Here is a 23,185-nt window from a genome sequence, read left to right on the forward strand (position 1 = left end):
ACATCAATTCAACCACTTATTTGTGCCAATCAGTCTTTCAAAAACTCAATAGTAGTATATCAAATATCATCCGAACTCAACTGGTGTTGAGGAGAACGCAGACGTTTACATGATTAACTTATGTATTCTTAATTTCTCAAAAATATCCCGTAAATAGTTTCCAAAAACCTAATAAAGACGCATTGTCTTTTGAGACATCATATTTTTACAGTAACTAGAAACACAGTTGATTGACATATACAAGCAGATGATCTGATGCAAGGTATTGAACTACACAAACACTTGATAGTCGAGCATTTAGACTCTAAACCTGCTTAAGCGTCGAAGCTTTGTTTGGTTCAACCAGCTGGGGCAAGAAATTCATCTCAAATCTGGTTTTATATCAAGAAGTGAAGGATAAAGAAACAAGATGATCTTTATATATTGTCCATGTGGATATAGAATTTGATATTGTACGTGTGTACATTGACCTATAGCGTGAACATCCATAAGTGTACATGTGTACATAGAACTACCCAGTGTACGCAATGTATTATCCACATGTACATTGCTTTTCATTTCAGAAGAAGGATAAGATTTTTATGATACTAAGAAGAATTCAAATGGCTCACCTCGTCAAAGCAATCATATCATTTTCCTAAGCAAAACGTAAGTCACATGTTCTCCTTCTTCCTCTTCACCAAACCCTCACATGACATGACTCTCTGATTCTCTCAGCAGCGAATCTAAAGCGTCCTCCTTTCCGAATTAAATGCACAGTCCGCAATTAAATCTACCATTTGCAAACTTAGCGTTAGTTAATTTCAAAATGAGTATGTACAATAAAGATAAAGGAAACACCTTTTAGTACAGAAGAAGGAGACTCTTGATTCAGTCACTGGAAGAAACTGTAGATTTGAAAAGCAGAGGAGAAAAATTTCGAATTAAATTCGAGAATGATAATGGGTTTTAAGAATCTAGCGATTCGACGAGATTCTTGGAAGAATTGCAAGACTAGATTACGGATTCGACCCAGTCAAGATGAGGATTTTTTTTTAACTTTTTTCTGGTCACCGATGTTGAGAGTAGAATGAGTTGCAAGAAAAAAAAGGCTGAAAAAGTATTGAAAAGAATTAAGGTAAGAGGATTGAAGAAATACACGTGACTGTCACATGGATTTTTATCTTAACTAAATGAAATACTGCAATGAGGGTATGTTCGGTTTTTTATCTCCTCAAACCAAGAGAAAACTACTTCAGTAGCCTAAAGTGTCTTACAATGTAATAAAAAACTGAAAAGTGTCCCATAATGTAAATCTTTCTTCTTTTTTTTATAAATGTAAACATTGTTCTTAGCGACAATGTAAGTGCATGGGAGTCCAACGAAGTAGGTTTAGTAGTGGAAACTAGGTTACTTTCTGTAGTTTAAAGATGCATTGCATATCATAACCTAAAATAAACAAAGAAATCGGAAGAAAGACCAATTCTTGTTTCCAAGAAGATGATGAAGTTGAAGGATAGTCTCTTCCTATTGATGAAGAGGGAATATATTACATATGTAATCCATATGTTCTGATTTATTACTTTATTAGTAATGTGGAATTTCATTTGATTTTTTCAACCTCTTTCTAAGATTTCAATATAGGAATTTTGCTGATATATGGGCTGAATCCAATCAAGAAGGCTATTGCAAAAACCTTAATAGCTTAGATCTCAAGAATGTAGGACGTGAGACTAACTGCTTTTTTTGAATCGCTGGTTCAATTATATACTGTACCGAAAATCATATAAACCGGTTCGGTTCTCGGATAAAAAGGAGTTAGCTGAAAGATTCGCTGACCTATCAGGAGGACTCATGTGCGACGTGTCACCAACATGTGCTTCCTTTCAAAGCAATAGACTAATCCGCAAGGACACATAAACTTCAAAACTATACAGCTTTTGCCACCATAAAAAAAAAACTAAAAGATTTATATATTGAAAAAACAAATTATAGAAAAATGAGGCAAAGATACTTGTTGCCGCCTTTCTCTCTTCACCTCTAGCCTGTAATAATTGTTTCTCCCTCCCCCTCCAATATTTCAATGCCTCTCTGAACATTTTTGCATTTTCTTGGGGAAACATTTCTAATCTTCTGATTTGTTTCTCCCTCCTCCGTTGTTTTTGGACCCTCAAAGAAAACCTCTTCCGCTTTTCATCGGAAGGCGAAGAGACGACCGGCAATTTTCTTTGTTTTTTTTTTCTCCGATGACGCCGCGTCTTTTCGCCTGTTTTCGCGTCAAAGGATCATCAACTTCCCCCACCGGAAAAGGAATCACCGGTCATAACGCTGCCGTTGTAGCTGCTGATGTTCCCGCCGGCGACGGACCTGTTCTCGTTCAACTCTTCTCTTCTCAGGGGTGCAAGACTTCTCCGGAGGCGGAGATGCTCGTGTCGCGCCTCGGCCGTGGAGATTTCGACGGTCAGATCCGTCGTGAAGGTGGGGCTGGTTCTCCGGCGATGGTTCTCGTGTTTCACGTTGATTATTGGGATTACTTGGGGTGGAAGGATCCGTACGGATCGAGCCAATGGACGGTGAGGCAAAAGGCTTACATCGAGGCGTTGAACCAAGATACCATGTTCACTCCACAGTTTGTGGTTCAAGGTCGCGTCCAGTTTCTTGGCAACGAGGAAGATGCTCTTCTCAAGTCCATCGTTGAAGCGCCTAGGTTTCCTTCTCCGGCGTTTCGGGTGAGTAGCTTCATTACATTGCCATATTTTTATTATTATAAATGTGATGGCATAAATCTCACACTATAGACTATATTATATAGTTTAGAATAATTTACTATGGAGTCAAAAACATCCATGGATAAATTAATTATATATATATCATACAAGAGCGTAACTGGTTTGGGATCAGTGTGTTTGTGTGCTTGCTTGTCGCATAACAGAACACAAACACTTTTGTCAAAAAAATAACAGAACACAAACACTATATGTCAAAAGGAACTCTTTGCTTGTGTTATGTGTCCTTATTGACAATCGGCTTTGTCTTAATCTCATAAAACATGAATTTGACTGTGTCCAACTATCGTTACGACTGTGTGGTCATTTTAGAGTAGATTTATTACTCTAGATTCTATGTTACTCTCAGTTTCACCAAAATTTAACCAATCAAGTGGAATGTCACTTTTTCATTTTTACTCTATTTACTATTCAAATTGAGGAAAACGCACACTCACTTTTACTTTCAATTTTGTGAAAACATCACTTGTCATTTTTTTCTTTCTTTTCCTTCTTTTCCAACATTTTATTTTTCACCTTTAACGTTTACTCTGATTTAGTCCAGTAATTACCAATCAGACAATATATCTTATAGGCACACTAGTAACTAACCTTTTACGTGTGCTTAACTAAATTGTGATCAAGATCAGTAAATTTTCAATTGATTTTTGATACCAGGCCACATTTCAAAGACCAACCTCCGAAACTCTGCAAGTATCTCTCACAGGAGCATTGAGGATGAAAGTGGACTCGAGCGGGATCGATATAATGGTCGCGCTATACGAGAACGGGATAGTGACTGATTGCCCTCGAGGAGAGAACTCAGGGAGAGTCTTGTCCAATGATTACGTTGTAAGAAAGCTAGAAAAGTTATGCACTGTTAAAGATTTAACGGCGAAGAAGACGGTGTCGGGAACGGCTCATTTCACGGTTTGGGATGGGTTCAACAGTGCTAAATGTGGTGTCGCTGTATTTCTACAGAACACTTCTCTTCAAATTTTCGGTACGCAGAGTTTTCAAATGCCTGATGAGATTTGACAAAAGAAACAAACAAACAAACTTCAAAATCTATAATTATATAAAAGATAAATTAATTTGCCCTTTTTATGTTCGTTTATCATAATTGGTTATTGGATTTTTTGTCTGTATACTTTTTCGATTTGTTTCTCCCCCTCATGAGTATGCTATCCACCTCGATGTTTAGGTCCTTTAGGATCTTAAACCATATATAGGATCATCAATGTCGATATTTCTGAGTTCGATGCTAACGAAAACTTATTTTTAACGTTAAATGCTAAAGTCAATTATATTACATATGACCATGAAATTTTAAACCTACTACTTTAACCATGATAAACTCAAACCATGAATACTTGAGCATCATTAACCATGATAATGTATAAACGGGTACAGGTTTCTCAATAAATGCAAAATGTTAATATGTTTTATTCTCTAAAAAGCAAAATATTAGTTTCATTTTATACTTATATCTCATTTGCTGACAAAAAAAAACTTATATCTCATTTAAATTTATATACATCAACTTGTATATAGCAGCAGTAGAATCAACAAGCAGAAGGGTTATTTTCAATATAAATATTTTTTTGGTGTAATCAATATATATAATTTTCGTCATGCGTTTCATAACTTAACCTTTATACTATGCTAATTTCAGTTTTAACTAAAAGTAGACCTCGGTCCTCAAGTTGGCATGAATGTTTTTTTTTTTTTCATTTTGTAATGGATAACTTTATAATCGATAGACAATTTTTTAGTGTTTGTATATGTGTTAATTGTCCACTTTGTGGTTAGATGTTAAACTAATCAAAGTGATCTATTACCTAATATATATGTCATTAGATCATGTTTTACTACATAGACCATTTTCTAATGTATTTGTGTATAAATTTAACAATTTAGTATGATTATTTATATTAATACGTTTTTTCAAAACAAATATTCGTAGCCAGATTATATATTTTCTCAAATTTAAATGTCTCCAAATTTGCTTTGTATGCCAAATAAACTCAACACTTACAATACTTACAAAAACATAATTAATAAAGCCTTGAAGTATAGGTGATATAAAAGTTGAAAATAAATTTAGCAAAAGTTTAGATTTTAGTTCATATATAATATTTATAAATTTCATAAAATTTATTCCAAATTATTAACTTGAAATTTACTTTGTATTATTATATTTAGATACATTTTTGTGAATAGTATTCATACGTTAACCTTCAATTATTATTGCGAGAAAATAAATCTGTCAGAAAATCAATATATTCCCATTTATAAATTTTGAAATTGTATATTTAATTGTGACATATCCAATTACTGCTACTTTAGAAGTATATATAGTGGTTGTAAAAAAAAGTATATATTGTGGTGAAAGTATGGCATATTATTATGTAATTATTATAACTAGTTAGAACTATTCTAAAATTTTGTGTTTTAATTATTAATGGAGATATTCTAAACTTATGTTTATATATGGTAATTTTTAATAATTTATTTTTTGATAATTTATGTGTTTCCATATTTAAGGTATGCCAAATTATCTATTAATAAAATTTGTTTAATAGATGTGCTAGTTTGTTTGGCATTAAAGGTTACATGGTTGTAGGATTAATTTTCTTTTATAAACCTTAACTAAATAATTTAAAATTAAACTCCTAACAACCAGTTAAATGAAGAAAATATTGTGAATTTTATTCTAAGAAAAATAATTAAGTGAATTATCTTTAATATATAGTATAACTTCTTAATTTTTCTCTAAAATATTAAGTCTTTCGAAAAAGTTGCATTTAATGTAAATAGAAATTTCTGTATGGTATAAAAAGAAAAGCGAATCTAGAAAAAAAGTATCATAACCAATCTGTAGCGTGGGAGCTGAGATAATGAAATTAATCCGTCGCCATTGGTTGCCTACTTAAAATTACAGATTGATTCTACTAGCTACAAAATAATCCTTAATTATTTTAGTGAATTATTGTAGTGTAAAAAATCAAACACAAAACAAAAGAAAAATGGTTAGCTAAGTAAAAATTTATTTTATTGTAAAATATATTGTAAAATATATTAATAAATGTTTTCAGATGGTTATATATCTTTTTCACTCCTATTTTATCTTGGTTAGATTTATTAAAACTGTAAAATGTATGAAATAAATCCGCTTGTTATTATGTCTATTGCTTAATTTGTCTTCAAAATATTTTGTCTCACTACAAAATTGCATGTAGTGTAAACCTTTTTTAAAGCATATTAGTGTAAACAGAGATTTCTTTATGGCACAAGGAAAGCAAATCTAGAGAAAGTACATATGAAGATTTATGACATAATTGTTTTTGCAAGAACATGTTTTTTTTCCTTAGAAAAAGATGATGTGTCAACCAGTAGTAAATTTTAAAGACGTATTTGTTATGGAATCCTAAGCAGATTCCTTTTTTGTTTAAAATCCTAAACATGCAAGTAAAACAGTTTCAATATATAAAAGGTCGATGGTTCTCCTCTCCCTTACTACTCCAACATCAAGATGAGTTATCCAGCTTTGACCCAAGACATGGTATTAGAAATTCTTTCTTACTGTCCAGCTTCATCAATAGAAAAATTCAAATTCTTAAACACGGATTACTACAAACGCATGTCTGAATCTTGGTTTATCAACCTTAATCACTCCAGAACCAATTCTATCTTCGGAGTTTTTCTCCAATACGAAGGTTACTATTCAACTTTTAATTCCAGTTTCGTCCTCACCGGAGATGGAGAAGTCTCGCTTGATTTTCTCCCCATAGAGAGGGTTAAGATTGAAGCTTGTGACGCAAGCCACGGGATTTTTCTTTGTGTTGCTTCTGGATACTTAAAAAAAACTCCGTACGTTGTTTGTAAACTAACCACAAGAGAGTACCAGACTATACCAACCCCAGAAACTGGATACTCTACCATTGAATGTGATTTTAAAACAATTGTATCCGGATTGATGGTGATTAGGACAAACCCCTTAAGGTATAAAATCGTCAAGATCTCAAAGCAATCAAAAATATTCACAGTCATTTGCGAGGTTTTTGATTCTGATTCCTTTGTGTGGAAACGATTAGACGATTTTAAACAACCACAAGGGGGAAAATTTATACTTTCAAGCGTACCGGTAAGGAATAATCAGTTCTTGAATTGGTTAGCGTCGTCAGGAAAGAATGTGATTCGATTTTGCATGAAAACCGAAACATGGTCTCTCCACCCACTTCCAAGTGATTTACCAAACTACTATAGTCTTCAACTTTTAGCAAATCAAGGAGGTAAGCTAGGCATAGTTGTTTGGAAACCGAAAGGTTATGTAAAAGGGACTTGGGTCCTGGATAGCACTTTTGGAAAATCATGGGTGAGAATGAAAGAAGAGAAGACTATAGTGGAAGAAGATAAATTCGTTACACCTGTATGGTTCCTCCGTGATAATGACATCGTAATGTTGGGTGGTTTTGATTGGGTCAGACTTTATGACATAAAGACTCATAGCGTAAAATCTGAGCGTTTCGAGATAAATAATCTTCCAAGTTGGTTTGCTCGCTCTTCTATTTGCATCTATTTCCCTTTTTACTCTGACTACCAGAGACTTAATTTTGTCGAAAATCATGTTGAACGATCTACTGGCAAAGGCCCATAAAAGTAAGTGTAGGAAGTAAAAATAAAAATAAAATGTAACTGAACAAACCGATTTTAACCGGTGGGCGAAACAAAATTGTACTACTAGATAATATTTATTTTCCGAAAAAATATTGTGGTTGTAATAAAACAATTTCACTCGTTGACTTGTAGCTTGTACATGGATACAATATATTATGACGATTTTTATTAAACCAGGATAATCGAGCTAACATTTAGTTTTAGGACTGGACAATGATTGGATTTCCAAGTTTTCTTTAAAAAAGATTTTTCTTGATCTGCTTCGTTCCGTCTGGTATAATTCAATTTTTTCTAACACTGTCAACAAATTTGATGTATAAATATCCGATAAAGTATGTATTTTAACCAGATTAAAAGAATATAAGAAATAAAAATTAATAAAAAACTAAAATTTTGTGAAAGCAAAATTATTTTATTATAAAAGATTGTCACATTTTAAAAACATAATTTACTAAATCATGAATTTAGTAAATAAAAATATTATAAAAAGTGACAATCTTTTATAAATAAAATTATTTTATCGTTGCTGTCCCTAAGGCCAAGGGCGATGATGCCACCTCTTGACCTAAGGGGCAGCAGGATGAAAAATGCAGCACCGGAGACGTTAGCAACATTGGAGGAAACAACAAAGAGTAACGTTAAACAGAAAGGAAAAAGGAAGTAAAAAATGTCAAAGGTTAGAAGAAAAGTGAAGGAAAATAAGAGATGAAGAAGATGAATGTTTCAAGACGGCTGAGAACCAGCTGAAAACGTTGGAGACATAGTTTAAGGAGGAGAAAAACTGAGACTTGGCCAAAGAGAGATAGAAATATGTTTCATCTATCCATGTCAGGATAAGATTAGTAGTGGATGAGGACAGCTGGAATACAACGGATTTTAAGTAAGCCAAGAGGATGTGATCTTCATAAGTTACAAGAAATTCTGAGGAAGATGGCTTTAAAAAAAACTGTTATATAGATTAAAGATGGAAACCTTAATCCGAGGAGTCACTTGTGTCGATGCAAAGAAGTATGATGGACAAATGAAGACCTAATTACAAGAGATTATTATTGAAACACAGTGCAAATATTGAGACGGGGAGACAATAAGTAATGCCAAGGTATTATGTGGATGGCGAAAAAACAAAAGTCGAATATGATTCACTGGGTGAATTAGAGTAGCGCTAAAATTTTCCGGCTGGGATTTTGAAGAAAACATTGACTCAAGAAGGATAAAAAACGTTCATAGATCAACCAAAATGTGCTCATTTGATGAAATAATGGGAATATGAGAAAGATAAACATGAACTCGCATAATAGCCTATGGCAAGGAAACCGTAAGGCGAAATGCAAAGAAAATGATAGTATTATTGGAGCAAGAAGAAGAAAATGAAGTTGTAAAGTTGAAGATGTGACATATTATGATGGTAAGGATAAATGTCTCCTTTTCGAATTCAAGGATTAATACTATTAAGAGAGGGAGAATGTAATAATCCTCAATAAAAATAAGGACATGGACGAGGCTAAAGAATGACTGAAGAGATAATGTTTGATGTATTGCCACGAAAATGGTCGCAGGATGGCCGATAAAGAACATTAGAGCCAAGACGATTTTGGTAAGCGGTCTAAGTTCTAATGGATAAGATGAATATGGATAAGGCATTGGAATGAGTTTGGCACAAGGAAATACTTCATGAAGTCAAATGGCCAGAATAGTAAACACAATCTTTTACTTGGTTATATTGTTATTGGTTGGTTTGGTGGCTGAACACAATCGATCTTTTAGTTGGGATTGAACTGTAACTTGATCTAGTTTTTAGTTTAAACAATCAATCTTTTACTTGGTTAGACTTTGTTTTATAAATGTTTAAGTGCATCATAAAACGTCAGAAAACGAACATTTGACTACAAAGGAAAATAACACAGACAGCGCAAAAAGTGTAGCTTATAAAAAGGGATTTCAACATTACTGAAAACAATTAACATGGCCTAATTCTGGCCACTTTTAGAAAAATAAATATATTTTGCCTTCAAATTTATTTGCCACAATTTTCAATATTAGATCATTCCAGAGATAAGTTTGTAGAATTAGTATAAACTGCTTCGTTAATCTTGAGACAAAAGAAACATTTTTTCACAAGTTATCAATAATAAATAGTAGTAATGTTTATTTTGTTAATGATCAATCAACAAGGAAGAATAGTTTCGAACACCGTGGAGGTCTGGATCTATCATTATTAGTTGGGTCATCTTCTTCTTATTCTTTTCATCGGAGTTCTCGCAGAGCTAAATCTCGACATCATCATCCTTGAATTGTTTTTGCTGCTTTGATCAAATCACTTATAATCTTTTGTGAAACTAGAGATGTTTTTTTTCTTGACGAGAAGAAATGGTGAATTTAAGTATATATATATATATAACCTGACACGAGAAGGAAAGCTAGAAGAGTCTAGTAGTAACAGAAGTTTGAGTTCAAGATTCAGTGAAACTAGTTTGGTCGATGAACTAACATAGTCCACGTCGATGGAGTTTGAATGTTGATTGATTTTATCAGTGTATCTAGATAAGATTATTGACTTCGATTCAAACTTTATTTTATTTTTCTTCAAACACATAATTAGTTTCCACACAAATAAGATAGTTATATTAATTAGTCAGATAAATGAAACTCTACATGAGTCTCTTAGCTAGTAAACCATAATTAAACACTTTAGTCGATCTTCTTGAGCAACTCGATAATGTAAACCCCGAAAGCGTTGCAAACTACTTTGATGCCTTTGAAGCCTGATGCATTAGCTAATTCCTCGAACTCTTTCTCGGTCCGTTCTTTACCTCCAGGATTGTGAGCCAGCATAATGCAATCGACATGGAAAACTTGTTTGGTCAAGAGGCTTGTTGTGTCTATTGTCTCTGGAAGTAGACACTCTGCTAATATCACTATTCCATTCTCTGGAAGCGCCTTGTAGCAGTTCTGCAAGAGTTGCACGCATTTGTTGTCGCTCCAATCGTGGCATATCCACTGTTACAGCAATGAGACAAATCGAAGGAAAATGTTTTGAGATCCATTTCCTATTGATGAATTATTTACAATATCAAAGAGTGAGTTTTCGGTATAGGAGTTTTGGTAACTACTAATTACATACCTTCATGAAAATTGCATCACCTTCAGGAACACTTTTAAACATATCTCCTTCAACGTGTTGGATACCTGTGGTAAATTTAACAGTTAATGCAACCTCTAAAACATATGTAAATGAAAAACAGATTTTTGTGTGTAAAGTGTAGGAAAATGTACTATACCATCATGGGGAGTAGCATTTTTGATGACATGAAGGAGATCAAAGTTGATGCCCTTAAGGTTAGGGTATTTAGAGAGAATCACTTTGAGAGTAGCACCAATGCCACCACCAACATCAACCAAAGACGTCAATCCCTCAAAACCCTTATAGGTCTCGAGAATCTTTTTCATGGTGATGGTTGAATGATTAGACATTCCATTGTTGAAGACCATGTTGAACTTATGGTCCGTCTCGTGGTAATCGAAAGAGGTCATTTCTTCATGAGCCTTGTTAAATGGAATCCCATCATTACGAATTGCATCTTTCAAATGGTACCTGAAACAAGTAAACAACATTATCAATTATAAAGAATAGTTTTTTTTTCTAACTAGGTTTAGCTAGCTTAGCACAAGATCTAATGAAATCATATAATAGTTTTTTTCTGGTAACATCCAGAAAATATTGTTTAATTTTCTCTACCTCAACTAAAATATTTCTTTTTGAATATTATTCTTTAGATTGTATGATTTTGGCACAGTAACAAACAAAAGAAAAATCAACTATGGAACTCGTATAACCAAACCACTTTAGAAAAAAAAAAAGGTATATAAATATAATTTATTTAGTGGACAGAAGGTATAGAATAAGTGTCAAAACTACATCATCAATGTGTCTGTTTATGGTTGATTACTTGATTGTCTTTTTGATCACTAGCTTCGTGGCTAACTCTCTAACCTTTACGGCTTTCCTTTCAACAATTAATTGCATATGGTAACCAGGAAGCATAGCTTATGAAACAACATTATCGATAATAAAGAATAGATTTTCTAACTTGGTTTGGCACAAGCTGTTTTGAAATCATATGATAATAATTTTGATAATATCAAAATACTTACCAGCTTTTCATAAGAACCTCATCTTGATTCATGTGACAAAGAGCAGCAATCGAGACACCGTCATCGTTCTTGGTCAAATACTTGCAAACCGGACCAAGCTCGTAAGTTCTCTCGACACCGTATCCGCCGGAGCAGATGAGGATGGAGTAAGACGAAAGAAGACGGAGAATACGGTCGAGCATGACCGGAGCGTTGGGGTTTTCGATACGAAGTTGAGAAGCAATCTCAATCGGAGACATCGGAGAAGACTTCTTGGCCATGATCTCGAGAAGATCAAGGTCTAACGCCGTTTTTAAAACCATCGGAAGAACGGAGGCGCTGGCTAGCTGCATGGCGAAGAGAGCCAGTTGTTCGTCGTCGTTGGTTACTTGTTGTGGAGTTATCTGTGTATCCGCCATTTTTCTTGAAGATTCTTAGAATGCTTTAATTTTTCTTTTCTCTGGTTTGAGAGGATTTGTTTGATGGATGAGAAGTAGAACGTTAAGAGGTTTATTTATAGGAGACAGGGGAAGTGTGAATGGTGGAGTTAAGGAGAGAATGTTGTGCTGGTGAATCTTGGGATGCAGACTGGTAGACAAGTGACTGATGAGACTATGAAGTCCTACCCACTACCGTGTTCAGTGATATGTCACTATCAAAAGATTCACGAACCATTCATTATATTATATCAATAAAGGATATATCATTATATAGATGTAATCTATTACATTTGGCACCCACAACGTAAAATAAATGGAAACTAGAAATGAGTTGTACATCCATTCTGTGGGTTGCTAGACATGAAAATCACAACTTATGATTCGGTACATTTGCTATTCGCATATACGAACAGAACATACATACTTGTATGGTTTTCCCAAAGCTCGTTTAAATTTGTTCATTGGTTTTATGAACGAAAATAAATTCCGAGACTTACAAAGTGTATATTACTAGTAAAATCAGTTACCAGGTTTATAGCGAATTAATACCAAATACGGTTCGACTATGTGTAGATAGATGTAAACGGATTAGCTTATGAATTAAGAAAGCTAAATATAGCTGAAAAACTTCAGCCACTTATCTTCCAGTTTTTCTCATCTCTTTTTTTTTGGGTCAAATCAATATGATTTTCAGTTTATTCTTCTCCTTTATAATTAACTAGATAAGAATGTACATAAAGTTATATTTTAAAATTGAAATTGTTATAATTATTATCCTTATACATTTGAGGAGAGAATGTTATTCGAAAAAATAAACTTGTATGGTGATGCAATATTGCAATAAACGATCAGAAAGGGGAATAAGTAATGAGTACACACAATTAACAACGACGTTAAGATAGAACGAGAAACCAATAAAATAATCTTAAAGGGGAAGAAGACGATGGCCCAATAACCTCCTGTCTCGGCCCAACTAACCCTCTCGAACACAAACGAGCTGTAACCTTATTCGGTCCATAGACGGCTTTGAGAGAAGTATTAAGACACAAGCACAACAGTATATAGCGAAGAAAAGCAAAAAATCAATGCTCTTCAACAGATCGGCTTTGCTTGAGTACGTGTTAAAATGAATGTAGAACTGTAACGGGATTTTATAAATGAATTGCGAATCATGTCATATACTAACGTGAATCAACATTTGCATTACGGTAGCTTAGTCTCATTTGATTCAGTTAACTTTTTTTATGTTCAACCGCTTCTTCATCTGAACATTTGATTCAGTGAACATATATTTCTTCACAATTGTATTATTTTGTTTTATAGCTTTGGAATTAGTGTAGATATTATTATTATTATTATTATCTTACTAACACATGGCTCTGTCTGTATAGAAGATGGCGTATATTACACATCTGTCGATTATAATTTTCAAGTCGTTGAACGTCAGAATTTTCTTTTTCAACCAATACACTTTTTATTTACTCCGTAATTTATCAACTTGTATACTTCATTGATACCAGGCTATGTTTAATACTCCCTTTGTTTCATGGGATTCTTGTTTCATTATAAGTGTCGTTTTAGATTTCGGCATACGGATTAAAGAAATAATTAATTTAATATTTTTTCTATAAAAAATACTATTATCTATACACCTAACCATATTTCAACCAATAAAAAAATAAATTTTACATAAAATTAATAAATTTTGTATTGAAAATCGAAAACAACACTTATTTTGTAACGAAAAAAATTCTCAAAAACGACATTTGATGTGAAACTGAGGGAATAATAAGTTGAGAAATGTTTCATATTTTAAACAATTTACTGAGGAAATGTGCGCAATGAGTTAATAACATCGAAGTTAGTGAGAACTAGTATTGAACAAAGAAAAAATGAATGGAAGATCTTCTTCGTTACCATAAACATAGTTAGTATTATCACAGATCACGAGTAACAAAAGTCATCTCTATATATAAAATTAGATACGGATCCACAAAAGCTCTATACGATTCAAAACCAAGAGAGGGAGAGAGAGAGAAGACTAGGAGAACACTCTGTAAAAATCCTCAGCCACTTCTCATCGAGTAGAAATCATCAGAAGTCGACGAGATGAGAAGAGAAGTCAGGAATGGTCGAAGATGTTGAGGAAGGAGCAGGAATGAGGAAACCGCCGATCCTTAAGGCGTTTCTATCGCCGGTACGCCGTGGGAGAATACCGGCGGTGAGTTTAGCGAGAGCCGTCGTGTACTCCACTAGTAGCTCAGTAATAATCACCACTGAGATCATCTTTTCTTTGGATCTGGAGACTCTTCGAGTTGTTTTGTTCTTTTTTTTTTCTTTCTTGATATGAGAAGAAAGATTTGAGTAGTGAAGAAGATGAGAGAACTTGTTTGTGATTTTATAGGCGACGATTTTTTCACTTTCAGTACAGTCAGAGAGAGAGAGAGAGAGAGATATTATTAATAATAATAATATTATTATTAATTTAGTTTTTTAGTTTTGTTTTTTTTCTCTCTTTTTAAATCACCCGCTTCTCACGCACACTGAACTTTACATGTAAAACCAAGAGAAATTGCACTCTATATACAAAACTTCTTTGCTAATTAGGTGAATACCCTAAATCCCACATGATGGTACATTGATTGGTAGACACCAAAGTTTACTGTTATAGGCAGATTGTTAATATCCATGTTATTTTTGTATTATGAGCAAATTGACTCTAAAACCAAATCAAGTTGGAATTTTATAATGGGGCTATTTTTTTTTGTCAAATGGGACTAGTTGTTTAACACAGGTTTTGTTTGGCACCATACAGAGGAGGAAATTAATCATTTTAAAGTTATACCTGTACCAAAAAAATTATTGGTCCTATAATTGATTTGATTCTTTTATCATCGAAATTCAATTTTTGCTTAATAAATATACTTTTTTCTCTTAATATATATATATATATACAGGGGCGAAGCTAGTAAGACAGTTGTGGGTGCAAGTGCACCCATAATTTTATCAATATTAACAAGTTTTGTATGAAAAAGTTGTAAGTTCCAGTTATCTAAATGGTTAAAGTCTTTATGTGCACCCCCAAACATCCAAGGTTCGACATCTACTCAACCATTTATTTTTTTCCTTTATGAATTATGCACCCCCTATAATTAACTCCTAGCTTCGCCCCTGTATATATATACCAAGTAAGAGTATGTACTTTATACGGATTAATATATGTACCTAAATATTAACTTTATTTAAATTATTAAACTAGATATAAATATTAAATTTATACTAATATTACTGTAAATTATTAAATTTTAATATATATTAACAATTAATATATAAAATTAGTATTTCATCTTATTCTTTATGCAATATATTAAATATTAAATATAGACATATACTAGCTGCTAATGCATTATAAATGCCATTTTCTGTTTCTTAAATTGAAATACAAATTGTTGTAAAAAATGAAATAGAAACTAAAAGAGAAATTCTTTTGAATATCCATTTTTAATTTATTTTCACAAAAACAGTTCTCTAAAAAAAAGTGACCAAAATAAGTTTTATATATATATGAAAATTTTCAAAAAAAAAAAATATTTTGGTCATTTTTTTCATTGAATGTTATTTTTGTGAAAAAACTTAAAAATGGTTATTTAAGAGATTTGTCAAAACTAAAACTATCCATCACATTACATTATTAGGAAACAAACTTTAAAAGATAGACATTATCGTAAGAATCGATCACAGAAGTTACAAACCTAAACAAAATTCAAAGAGCAAATGAAAAGTAAAATCCTATTCTATAAATTACGCGGGTATGGTTGGATGGTACGGCATGCTCGGAAAGAGGATAAATATTCCAAATTTGAAATATATTCTCAGATTATCGATATATGTAGTTAGACGACGTGAATATTTAACAACTTACATTAAGCAACCGAGCTTATCTCTCAATCAATTGGTCGACCTCCTTAAAATTAGTATATGCTTCTGACTTGAGACACCCCGGCCAGGCCTATAAAAGAATCCTATTCTATACGTACATTTCTGGATTTTTCTTTCTTTCTTTCTTACTTTCTTTTCCTTGGTTTGCCAGACGCGAATAGCTGGATTCATCAGAATTTGTTGTTTTTCAATTATGTGGATCTATATAAAACATTATCTATTAATATTTCCATAGTACTGCACATAGTACATGCATACCAATAATTCATATTGTCTTATCTGGGACTAGCATGAATCACTTTATATTCATATAACCGGGTACGCTCTTTGTTGTGATCTCTGAAAAAAAAAATAGATTAATTTATTTTGAAACAAAAGGAGAATTTATTCTTATTATTAAATGTGTCACCACAAAGAAAATTTAACAGCAGCGCTCTGAAAAATATAAATACCTTTCTTGTTCTACGTTTGTAAATAAACCTTCACAACTTATGTTTTTTTTCTTAAACAAATTCTTAACAGCTTATCATTACCGGTTAGGAACATACGTAGTGTTATAGAAAAGCCTGATTATCACCAATGCGGATCTACTCTATTTTTTTTTTTAAATATGCATTTTCCTCATAATTTTTATATAATTTCATATAAATATAAAACACAGGTTTTAAAAAAATATATACTATCAAGTTAAATATATAAAGAAGAGTATTTTTTTTTTCATTACAAATTGAAAATCTTTGGTTGATTTTATTTTATTTTACATAAATATTAAAATAGTAAGTCATAATATTAAAATAATAATGATAAAGAATATTACAAGAATAAATATATAATATATTAAAAAATAAAAAATGAATTTATATATTTTCTCGTTGTTTAGCATTTTTAAAATATATTTTTACTAAGATTCTCAATTATTATAAAGTTTACAGGCTTTAAAATAATAATAATTCAATAATATTTTTAATTAATAATTTTTATATATAAATCATAAAAATACTAAGAACTATGAATATTACTCTTATTTTTATATAAATTATGATTAGATATAAGAAATAATGGATTGAGTATGAAAATTCTAATAAAAGTTATTTTCATATTGGATGTCCTAATCGACGGCTTGAGTGACTTGTGACCTAAACCGGCCTTGGTTACCACATTGTTTACACTGTGTGCCAAATTTCTTACTATTAGACTATCTCTACTTGGTTCACCAAATTGAAATTTAAGACCGCCACTCTTGCATTTGATGCAAATATATTGTGCTGAAAAAAAAAATTTCTTAAATTATAGCAAAACATTCATGTATTTATAATGGCTACATATGCGTATCAATAGATTGACAACAAACCAAGTATATAACACCATAATTGGGGAGAAGAGTTAGTATATAAATATAATTTGGAGGGGCAAAGAAGTGGTGTATATATATTTACATGTGTGATATTTTAACTTAGAAACTACATTGGAATTCAAGATCAATGATCGGTATGATTAAAATTGACGATGTGTCCTTTTGTAGTTGTATATGAACATTAAATACTTTGTGTCAATATCTTATTGGAGATGATATCGAAGAGTAGTTTTTTCTGTTGATCCGGAATATCCGACGGACCGATATCTAACCGACTAATCTCCGGGGATTCAATGAATAGTTAGTGGCTTACTTAATGGTGTGTGTATATAACTTTCCACTTTCACATGTTGATATAATGTTACATCATCCGATTTATCATGTTTACTAAATAGATATTCAGTGAACCGAAATTTGGAAGTGTGAATGAAATAACTTAATATTCGCAGACTTTTGTAAATAAATAATTTAGAATTTTACGAGATATCTACTTTCTTGCTTCTTCATTTAAGTATTAGGTTTAAGTTTATTCCTAGGCTAGATAATGTTCTGGTTTTTGATTCCAGTTTAATTTGAATGAAATATTCGGTCTGCACAAAAAAAAGTTTAAGAATTTATTTCAGAATCGAGGCTTCTCAAGTGTGAACCTTAATTTTCTCTTATCAAATCTGAAAACGTGTCCAAATTTCAGAAAGAAAAAAAACTACTCCAAAATGGCTAATTCATTTTTCGTTTAGTGGATCCCTAGAGAATAGATATGTTACCTAGAACTGTTTGTCAAAAAAGGTAGAACCGTTAAAAATGTTTCTTCCGGTTGACCATAGTAATATGGTACCTAATCAACTTCGTGCTGTCATATCTAAAAACGTGAAAATCTATAGAGATGAATCATTAATTCTTGTTAATAGCAAAAGAAAATCAATTAGAATACCACTATTACGTAATAGTTTCTCTCAATCAGAAAATTGTATGTGTTATGATTTTCACACAACATATCAGATTTTAATTGTATGCAATAAACTATTTTTCATAATTTTTAACCAATAAATTTTAGTAAACATGATTGTGTTTTTCGAAGTTTACAATTTACATTTAACTTATGTATTATATATATATTTTTTTTTTTTTTTTTTTGAAATGATTTTTTTTTTAGACATAGAATTTTTTAAAACAGAAAGAGTATAAAATTGTTAAATATGTTAAACTTAGGACATGGTTGAAAATTGAAATTGAAGCTATATAAATATCTAAGGTTTGTAAGTAGTAACTTCTACAGAATGTGAGTTTATTTTGAGTTGGTCTTGTGCAGAAAAGCAAAGAGTAGACTTTGAAATTACAAAATTGCTAAAATAAGATATTAGAGATCTTTAGAATCCCCTGCGTAAGGGGGGCCATTATCAATTAGATATGCATGGATCATTCTTCCCTACCTTACCCTTTATAAAATTGGATACTTAATTGCCTCGCTTTTTCTGCTGCCTATGTAGTACTCCCGTTTTTTTAATATATGTCGTTTTAAAAAAAAAATTATGTTCCAAATTATAAGACGTTTTCGATTTTTTATGTAAAATTTATTAACATTTAATGTTATATATAACCAATAATAATATATATTTTATTTTATTATTGGTTGATTTATGGTTAGGTAAATAGCTAATGATGTTTTTGTTTAGAAAATATAAAAAAAATAATGATTTCTTAATCTATTTGCACAATTTTAAAATAAATTATATTAAAAAACGGAAGGAGTAATATTAATTACAAAAAAAAAAATTCTCTTTCTTTTATCAGCAGTTATTTTGTTATCTTAAGCAATATCAGATTTCTCTAATTAGTGGAGAAGAAACTAATCTTCCCATTTTATAATCTTCCTATTTTATACTATAGATAATAAATTAAATCAAAATTATGGTAATAATAATAATATTTAAAATTTACTATAATTTTATTAATATTTATACCGCCGTAAACACAATGAATTACGTATCTCATACCAAAATATATAAACTGGTAATTTTATTTATTATAATGTTTCTCAAATTCAAACTTTCATACAATATTGTATGTTTAAAGAAAAGGCATTTATATATGCTTTTGATAAAATTAATCCAAAAAGCTTTTGACTTAGAATTTATTGGGGTCAACTCGTAGGTATGCGTGATTTATTTGAAATTTAAAACTTATATAATCGATTATTATACTATAAATGTTCAGTCTGACAAACCATCGTTCAACACTGGGACAAATAAAGATCAATATTACGATGGTTTAATATTATTTTATTTTTGGAACTTTGTGTCATCTTCAACTTGCATATTTTAAAGAAAAACACTCTAAACTAATACAGTAACAGAACTAGTTAAATTTCTTCCAAACTTAACAAGAAAGTTCCAAAATACTATTTGTTAATGTGTACAATTATTGTTTAATATTAAACAAATTAAAATTAAATTAAATGTTATGTGTATAGTAAATTTAGCTATTACTAAGTAATTAAATCGATAGCGCTATGCTTAGCAGAAAAGCTTAAAAATAATTCATTTTAGAGAACCATCCTACCTTAAACAAAATATTTAGGTCAGTTCCATATATTCAACGTCCAAAGTCGAAAATTGCTAATCATATACATATACGGCCCTCTGTAATAGTTTAATACTACCAAGAGTTCCTCTAATAAATCGGCTCATCTGATAGTTACAGTGATTAATTGACTAATTAACAATAATCAATAGACATATAAGTATTCCAGTAAGGACTTTTCATTGGCTAAGCAACCAGTACCATATATATACAAAAAACAATTAGTAACTATGATTGATATACAAAACAAAATTCCATACAAATTATACGCAAAGGAAAATATCAAAAATTATACTACTATTTATGATATGTTTAGATTATAGGTGGCTTTCGATATCTCTCACTATAATCAATAATGGAGAACTTATTATTTGGTACATGTTCTATATAGAATATATGGTGAAGATTTTTCTCAACCCCTAAAGAAGATGTGGACTTTCTTGATTAGGCCAACTTAAAGTTTCAATTCGAAGATTTAATGTTAGTAAATTGACAGATCCAATGACAGTCACGTGGTCGGAGGGACTATCAAACTACGTGGTTAAACTTGATTAGAACGAACTGGATCTTGAAATGATCATCTTCATGGCTTTCCAAGTGATGGAAGAGGTTATAACGAGTGATAAATCTGGTTTTAAAATTTTGAGTTTCTTCAGGAATCAAGAAGCCAATATAACTTTTGCTTAGCTAGAAAAAAAACAATCTCAATTGGATTTCCTTTTGAAACCATATATAATCAACTTGCTTACCTCATACCTAGGTGTATTTGGAGATATGTAACTGTGAATCACTTGTGTGTTGTTTATTATTTACTTATTTGTAATTAGATTTAAGGTTATGTATATAGACTAATTAGAAGTCGTTTAAAAAGAAGTATATAGACTAAAGTAATTAGTAAAGATGGTGTTGTTGGATGAGCATGATTTATCAACACACTTGGGATATATTCGTGAGGAAGAGAGATGTAGTAGTTACCATAAAATTGGATTAAATTAGAAAATTGTAATTCTAAAAAAATAATAGAAATTGGAACTACCTTTAAGCTAAACGTAATTTCCTGTGATAATATAGATGAACTGCAGGTTGTTGAGTTCGATCGTCGTATTATGCTTCTTTTTTTATTCCTCGCGAGTGGCACAAGGAGATTATTCTTTAAGATCATTTAATGTCTTTAGTTAGGGATTACATGTGTCGCAACTTTTGTCTTTGCTTTATAGCCTTTAGGTGAGATTAAGCCCTTAAACCTAATCTCACTCTCTTTCTTTATCTCCTAGCTGCATTTTCTTTCTTCAAATTCGACAAGCTTTGTATCTCATGTGAGAGTCATGTGACACAGTCAATGTTTATATTATCCTAACTTTTTGTCTAGGAAAAAGACAAATTAAATTTTATAAACAATACAAAAGAAAACTTTTCTTTGCATAGATTTATATACTAGCTAGAAGCTAGATGCTGTTTTTTTTTTCCACAGACTCTTTTGGTCATTGTTTTCTCAATCTAAATAGTCAAATTAAATATTAAAAATACACAATTTTCTGTTTTGTTGTATATTTATATTGCTTGCTTATTATTATCGGAAAACTTTACATGGTTTTTAATTTGTCGGTATAACAAAATTAAATGACATTGTTTTAATTTATGACACTCGGACAAGTTGCAACTACTATATAAGACACATTATTACTAACACAACTAAGTTAAGACCCGCGCCTTGCGCGGGATGAACATTATAAACATATATTGAATAATTAAAATGTTATTATCTACTACTTATATAATTAAATTGGTGCGAACATATAAATAAATTTTATAAATAAAAAAAAATATTTTTTTTCTATTTGATATGATATATAATTAAATTTAAATGATAGTAACATATATAAGATATATTTAAATATTAATATTTATTAGATGATGCTTTTTGCTCATATTTTTTTTTATCGTTTGTATCTGTTATAGCAAAAAGTCTTGATAACAAAATTTTTACTGTGGGATTAGTGGTTTAAGTAATTTATATTATTTCAAAAAATTTAGTTGTCAATATTTTTTCAATTTTTTTATCAAAAAAATGTTCAAAGTAAATTTCAAAATTAAGATATTTATATATTTTTATATGGCATATAGTTTAATTATTTGTATCATGTCATAACAAAAGTTTTAAATCATAGATCACAAAATTTGAATGTGAAACTTTTAACAGTTTTAGTAATTTATACTCGTTTTTAAAAATTCAAAATATAATATATAAATAATTTTTTAAATTTTTATTATATGGTTACTATGATTGTTTAATTTATTTTAATAGTTTAAAATTAAACAAATATAATTATAATACACACTTATTTTTATCAAATCTTTATTATTCAAAATCATCAATTGTCATATATACTTTAGCCACATTAGGCAATTCCGTAATCTTATTTAAGGAAATATTGAAACACATTAATAATGTATTTATTGTGGTTTAATAAAAAGCTTATTATATATTTAGATGGACCAACATATTTTCTAATGATTCTAAGAATCATTCTAGTGATGACATGTGGCTACAAAAAATATTGCAATGCTTCTCAAATAATATATAGGGGATACTCGAATTGATTCGTTAGTAAGAAACTGTTCATAAGAGTCTGCCCAAAAACAAAGAGTTTGGAGTCTGATGGTTGTGTGCGTGACTATGTTACGTATCTACTCTTACGCGAGTTTGCTCGAGTGTTGCTTAAGAGAATAGAGTAAATGCATCAGATCTTGATGTCTAGGAAGATGACTCTGGAACCTTGTACATTGACCTTGTACATTGGTACTCATGCCTTAAGCTTATGCATACTTTATTGTATTAGGAAAAATGGAGGAAACTCATATGAGTCTCTTACCAATAGAATAACAGAATGTTTATTATGTTTAAATAATTAAATTTAGAATCACATTTATAAAATGTTTGAACCAGTGAAATGTAGACACATGTAATGAGAGTCTTTCTTTTTTTATTTTGTTTTGTAAAAATTCTTTTTTAGAGACCCATTTCACTCGCTTTCATATTTTTAATTATCTTACATTATTTTAATACCCTTTTACTTTTGAGAAATACATTGAAAGACTCAAAGAAAATGCTCTAAGGTTTAGTATTTGTGTTGATGAGGGTTTAGTTAAAAAGTTAGCTAATGTTCACAGTGATAACCTCATGTTCTCGAAGCTGGATGATTTGGGTTGTGGCATTCGTAGGACCGATCTGGCTTGGTGTCTCATGCTTCTGTGTCATGCCCATCTTGTGAGTCGAAAAGGTTTAGATTATGTTGTTAAAGAGATGGAAGAAAGAG

General features: G+C 30.9%; 3 protein-coding genes and 1 long non-coding RNA gene across 5 annotated transcripts; 1 reads left to right on the top strand and 3 right to left on the bottom strand.

Annotated features, from left to right (window-relative positions):
• Positions 1 to 35: 35 nt before the first annotated feature.
• On the bottom strand, positions 36 to 1,103 carry LOC106390178. Its single transcript, XR_007320990.1, has 2 exons — positions 841 to 1,103; positions 36 to 772 (listed from the first exon to the last, which is right to left on the bottom strand). It is a non-coding gene; the product is annotated as an uncharacterized LOC106390178 (long non-coding RNA).
• Positions 1,104 to 1,928: 825 nt separating this feature from the next.
• On the top strand, positions 1,929 to 3,846 carry LOC106418595. The gene is made up of 2 exons (XM_013859331.3): positions 1,929 to 2,708; positions 3,423 to 3,846. The coding sequence occupies exons 1-2, from the start codon at positions 2,226 to 2,228 to the stop codon at positions 3,780 to 3,782; spliced, it is 843 nt and encodes a 280-aa protein (XP_013714785.1). The 5' UTR covers positions 1,929 to 2,225; the 3' UTR covers positions 3,783 to 3,846.
• Positions 3,847 to 9,974: 6,128 nt separating this feature from the next.
• On the bottom strand, positions 9,975 to 12,058 carry LOC106418605 (flavone 3'-O-methyltransferase 1). 2 transcript variants are annotated; one of them, XM_013859342.3, is made up of 4 exons: positions 11,577 to 12,056; positions 10,703 to 11,016; positions 10,546 to 10,610; positions 9,975 to 10,421 (listed from the first exon to the last, which is right to left on the bottom strand). In XM_013859342.3, the coding sequence occupies exons 1-4, from the start codon at positions 11,972 to 11,974 to the stop codon at positions 10,113 to 10,115; spliced, it is 1,086 nt and encodes a 361-aa protein (XP_013714796.1). In that variant the 5' UTR covers positions 11,975 to 12,056; the 3' UTR covers positions 9,975 to 10,112. The 2 variants fall into 2 exon arrangements, with proteins under 2 accessions (XP_013714796.1, XP_022563895.1); XM_022708174.2 differs by lacking the exon at positions 10,546 to 10,610 and having other exon boundaries at positions 11,577 to 12,058.
• A 1,830-nt stretch (positions 12,059 to 13,888) lies between these two features.
• Positions 13,889 to 14,421, bottom strand: LOC106418615. The gene has a single exon (XM_048751649.1). The coding sequence runs from the start codon at positions 14,279 to 14,281 to the stop codon at positions 14,090 to 14,092; it is 192 nt and encodes a 63-aa protein (XP_048607606.1). The 5' UTR covers positions 14,282 to 14,421; the 3' UTR covers positions 13,889 to 14,089.
• Positions 14,422 to 23,185: the final 8,764 nt, after the last annotated feature.

This window comes from Brassica napus, chromosome A2 (genome assembly GCF_020379485.1).
Source record: "Brassica napus cultivar Da-Ae chromosome A2, Da-Ae, whole genome shotgun sequence".
Classification (NCBI taxonomy): domain Eukaryota; kingdom Viridiplantae; phylum Streptophyta; class Magnoliopsida; order Brassicales; family Brassicaceae; genus Brassica; species Brassica napus.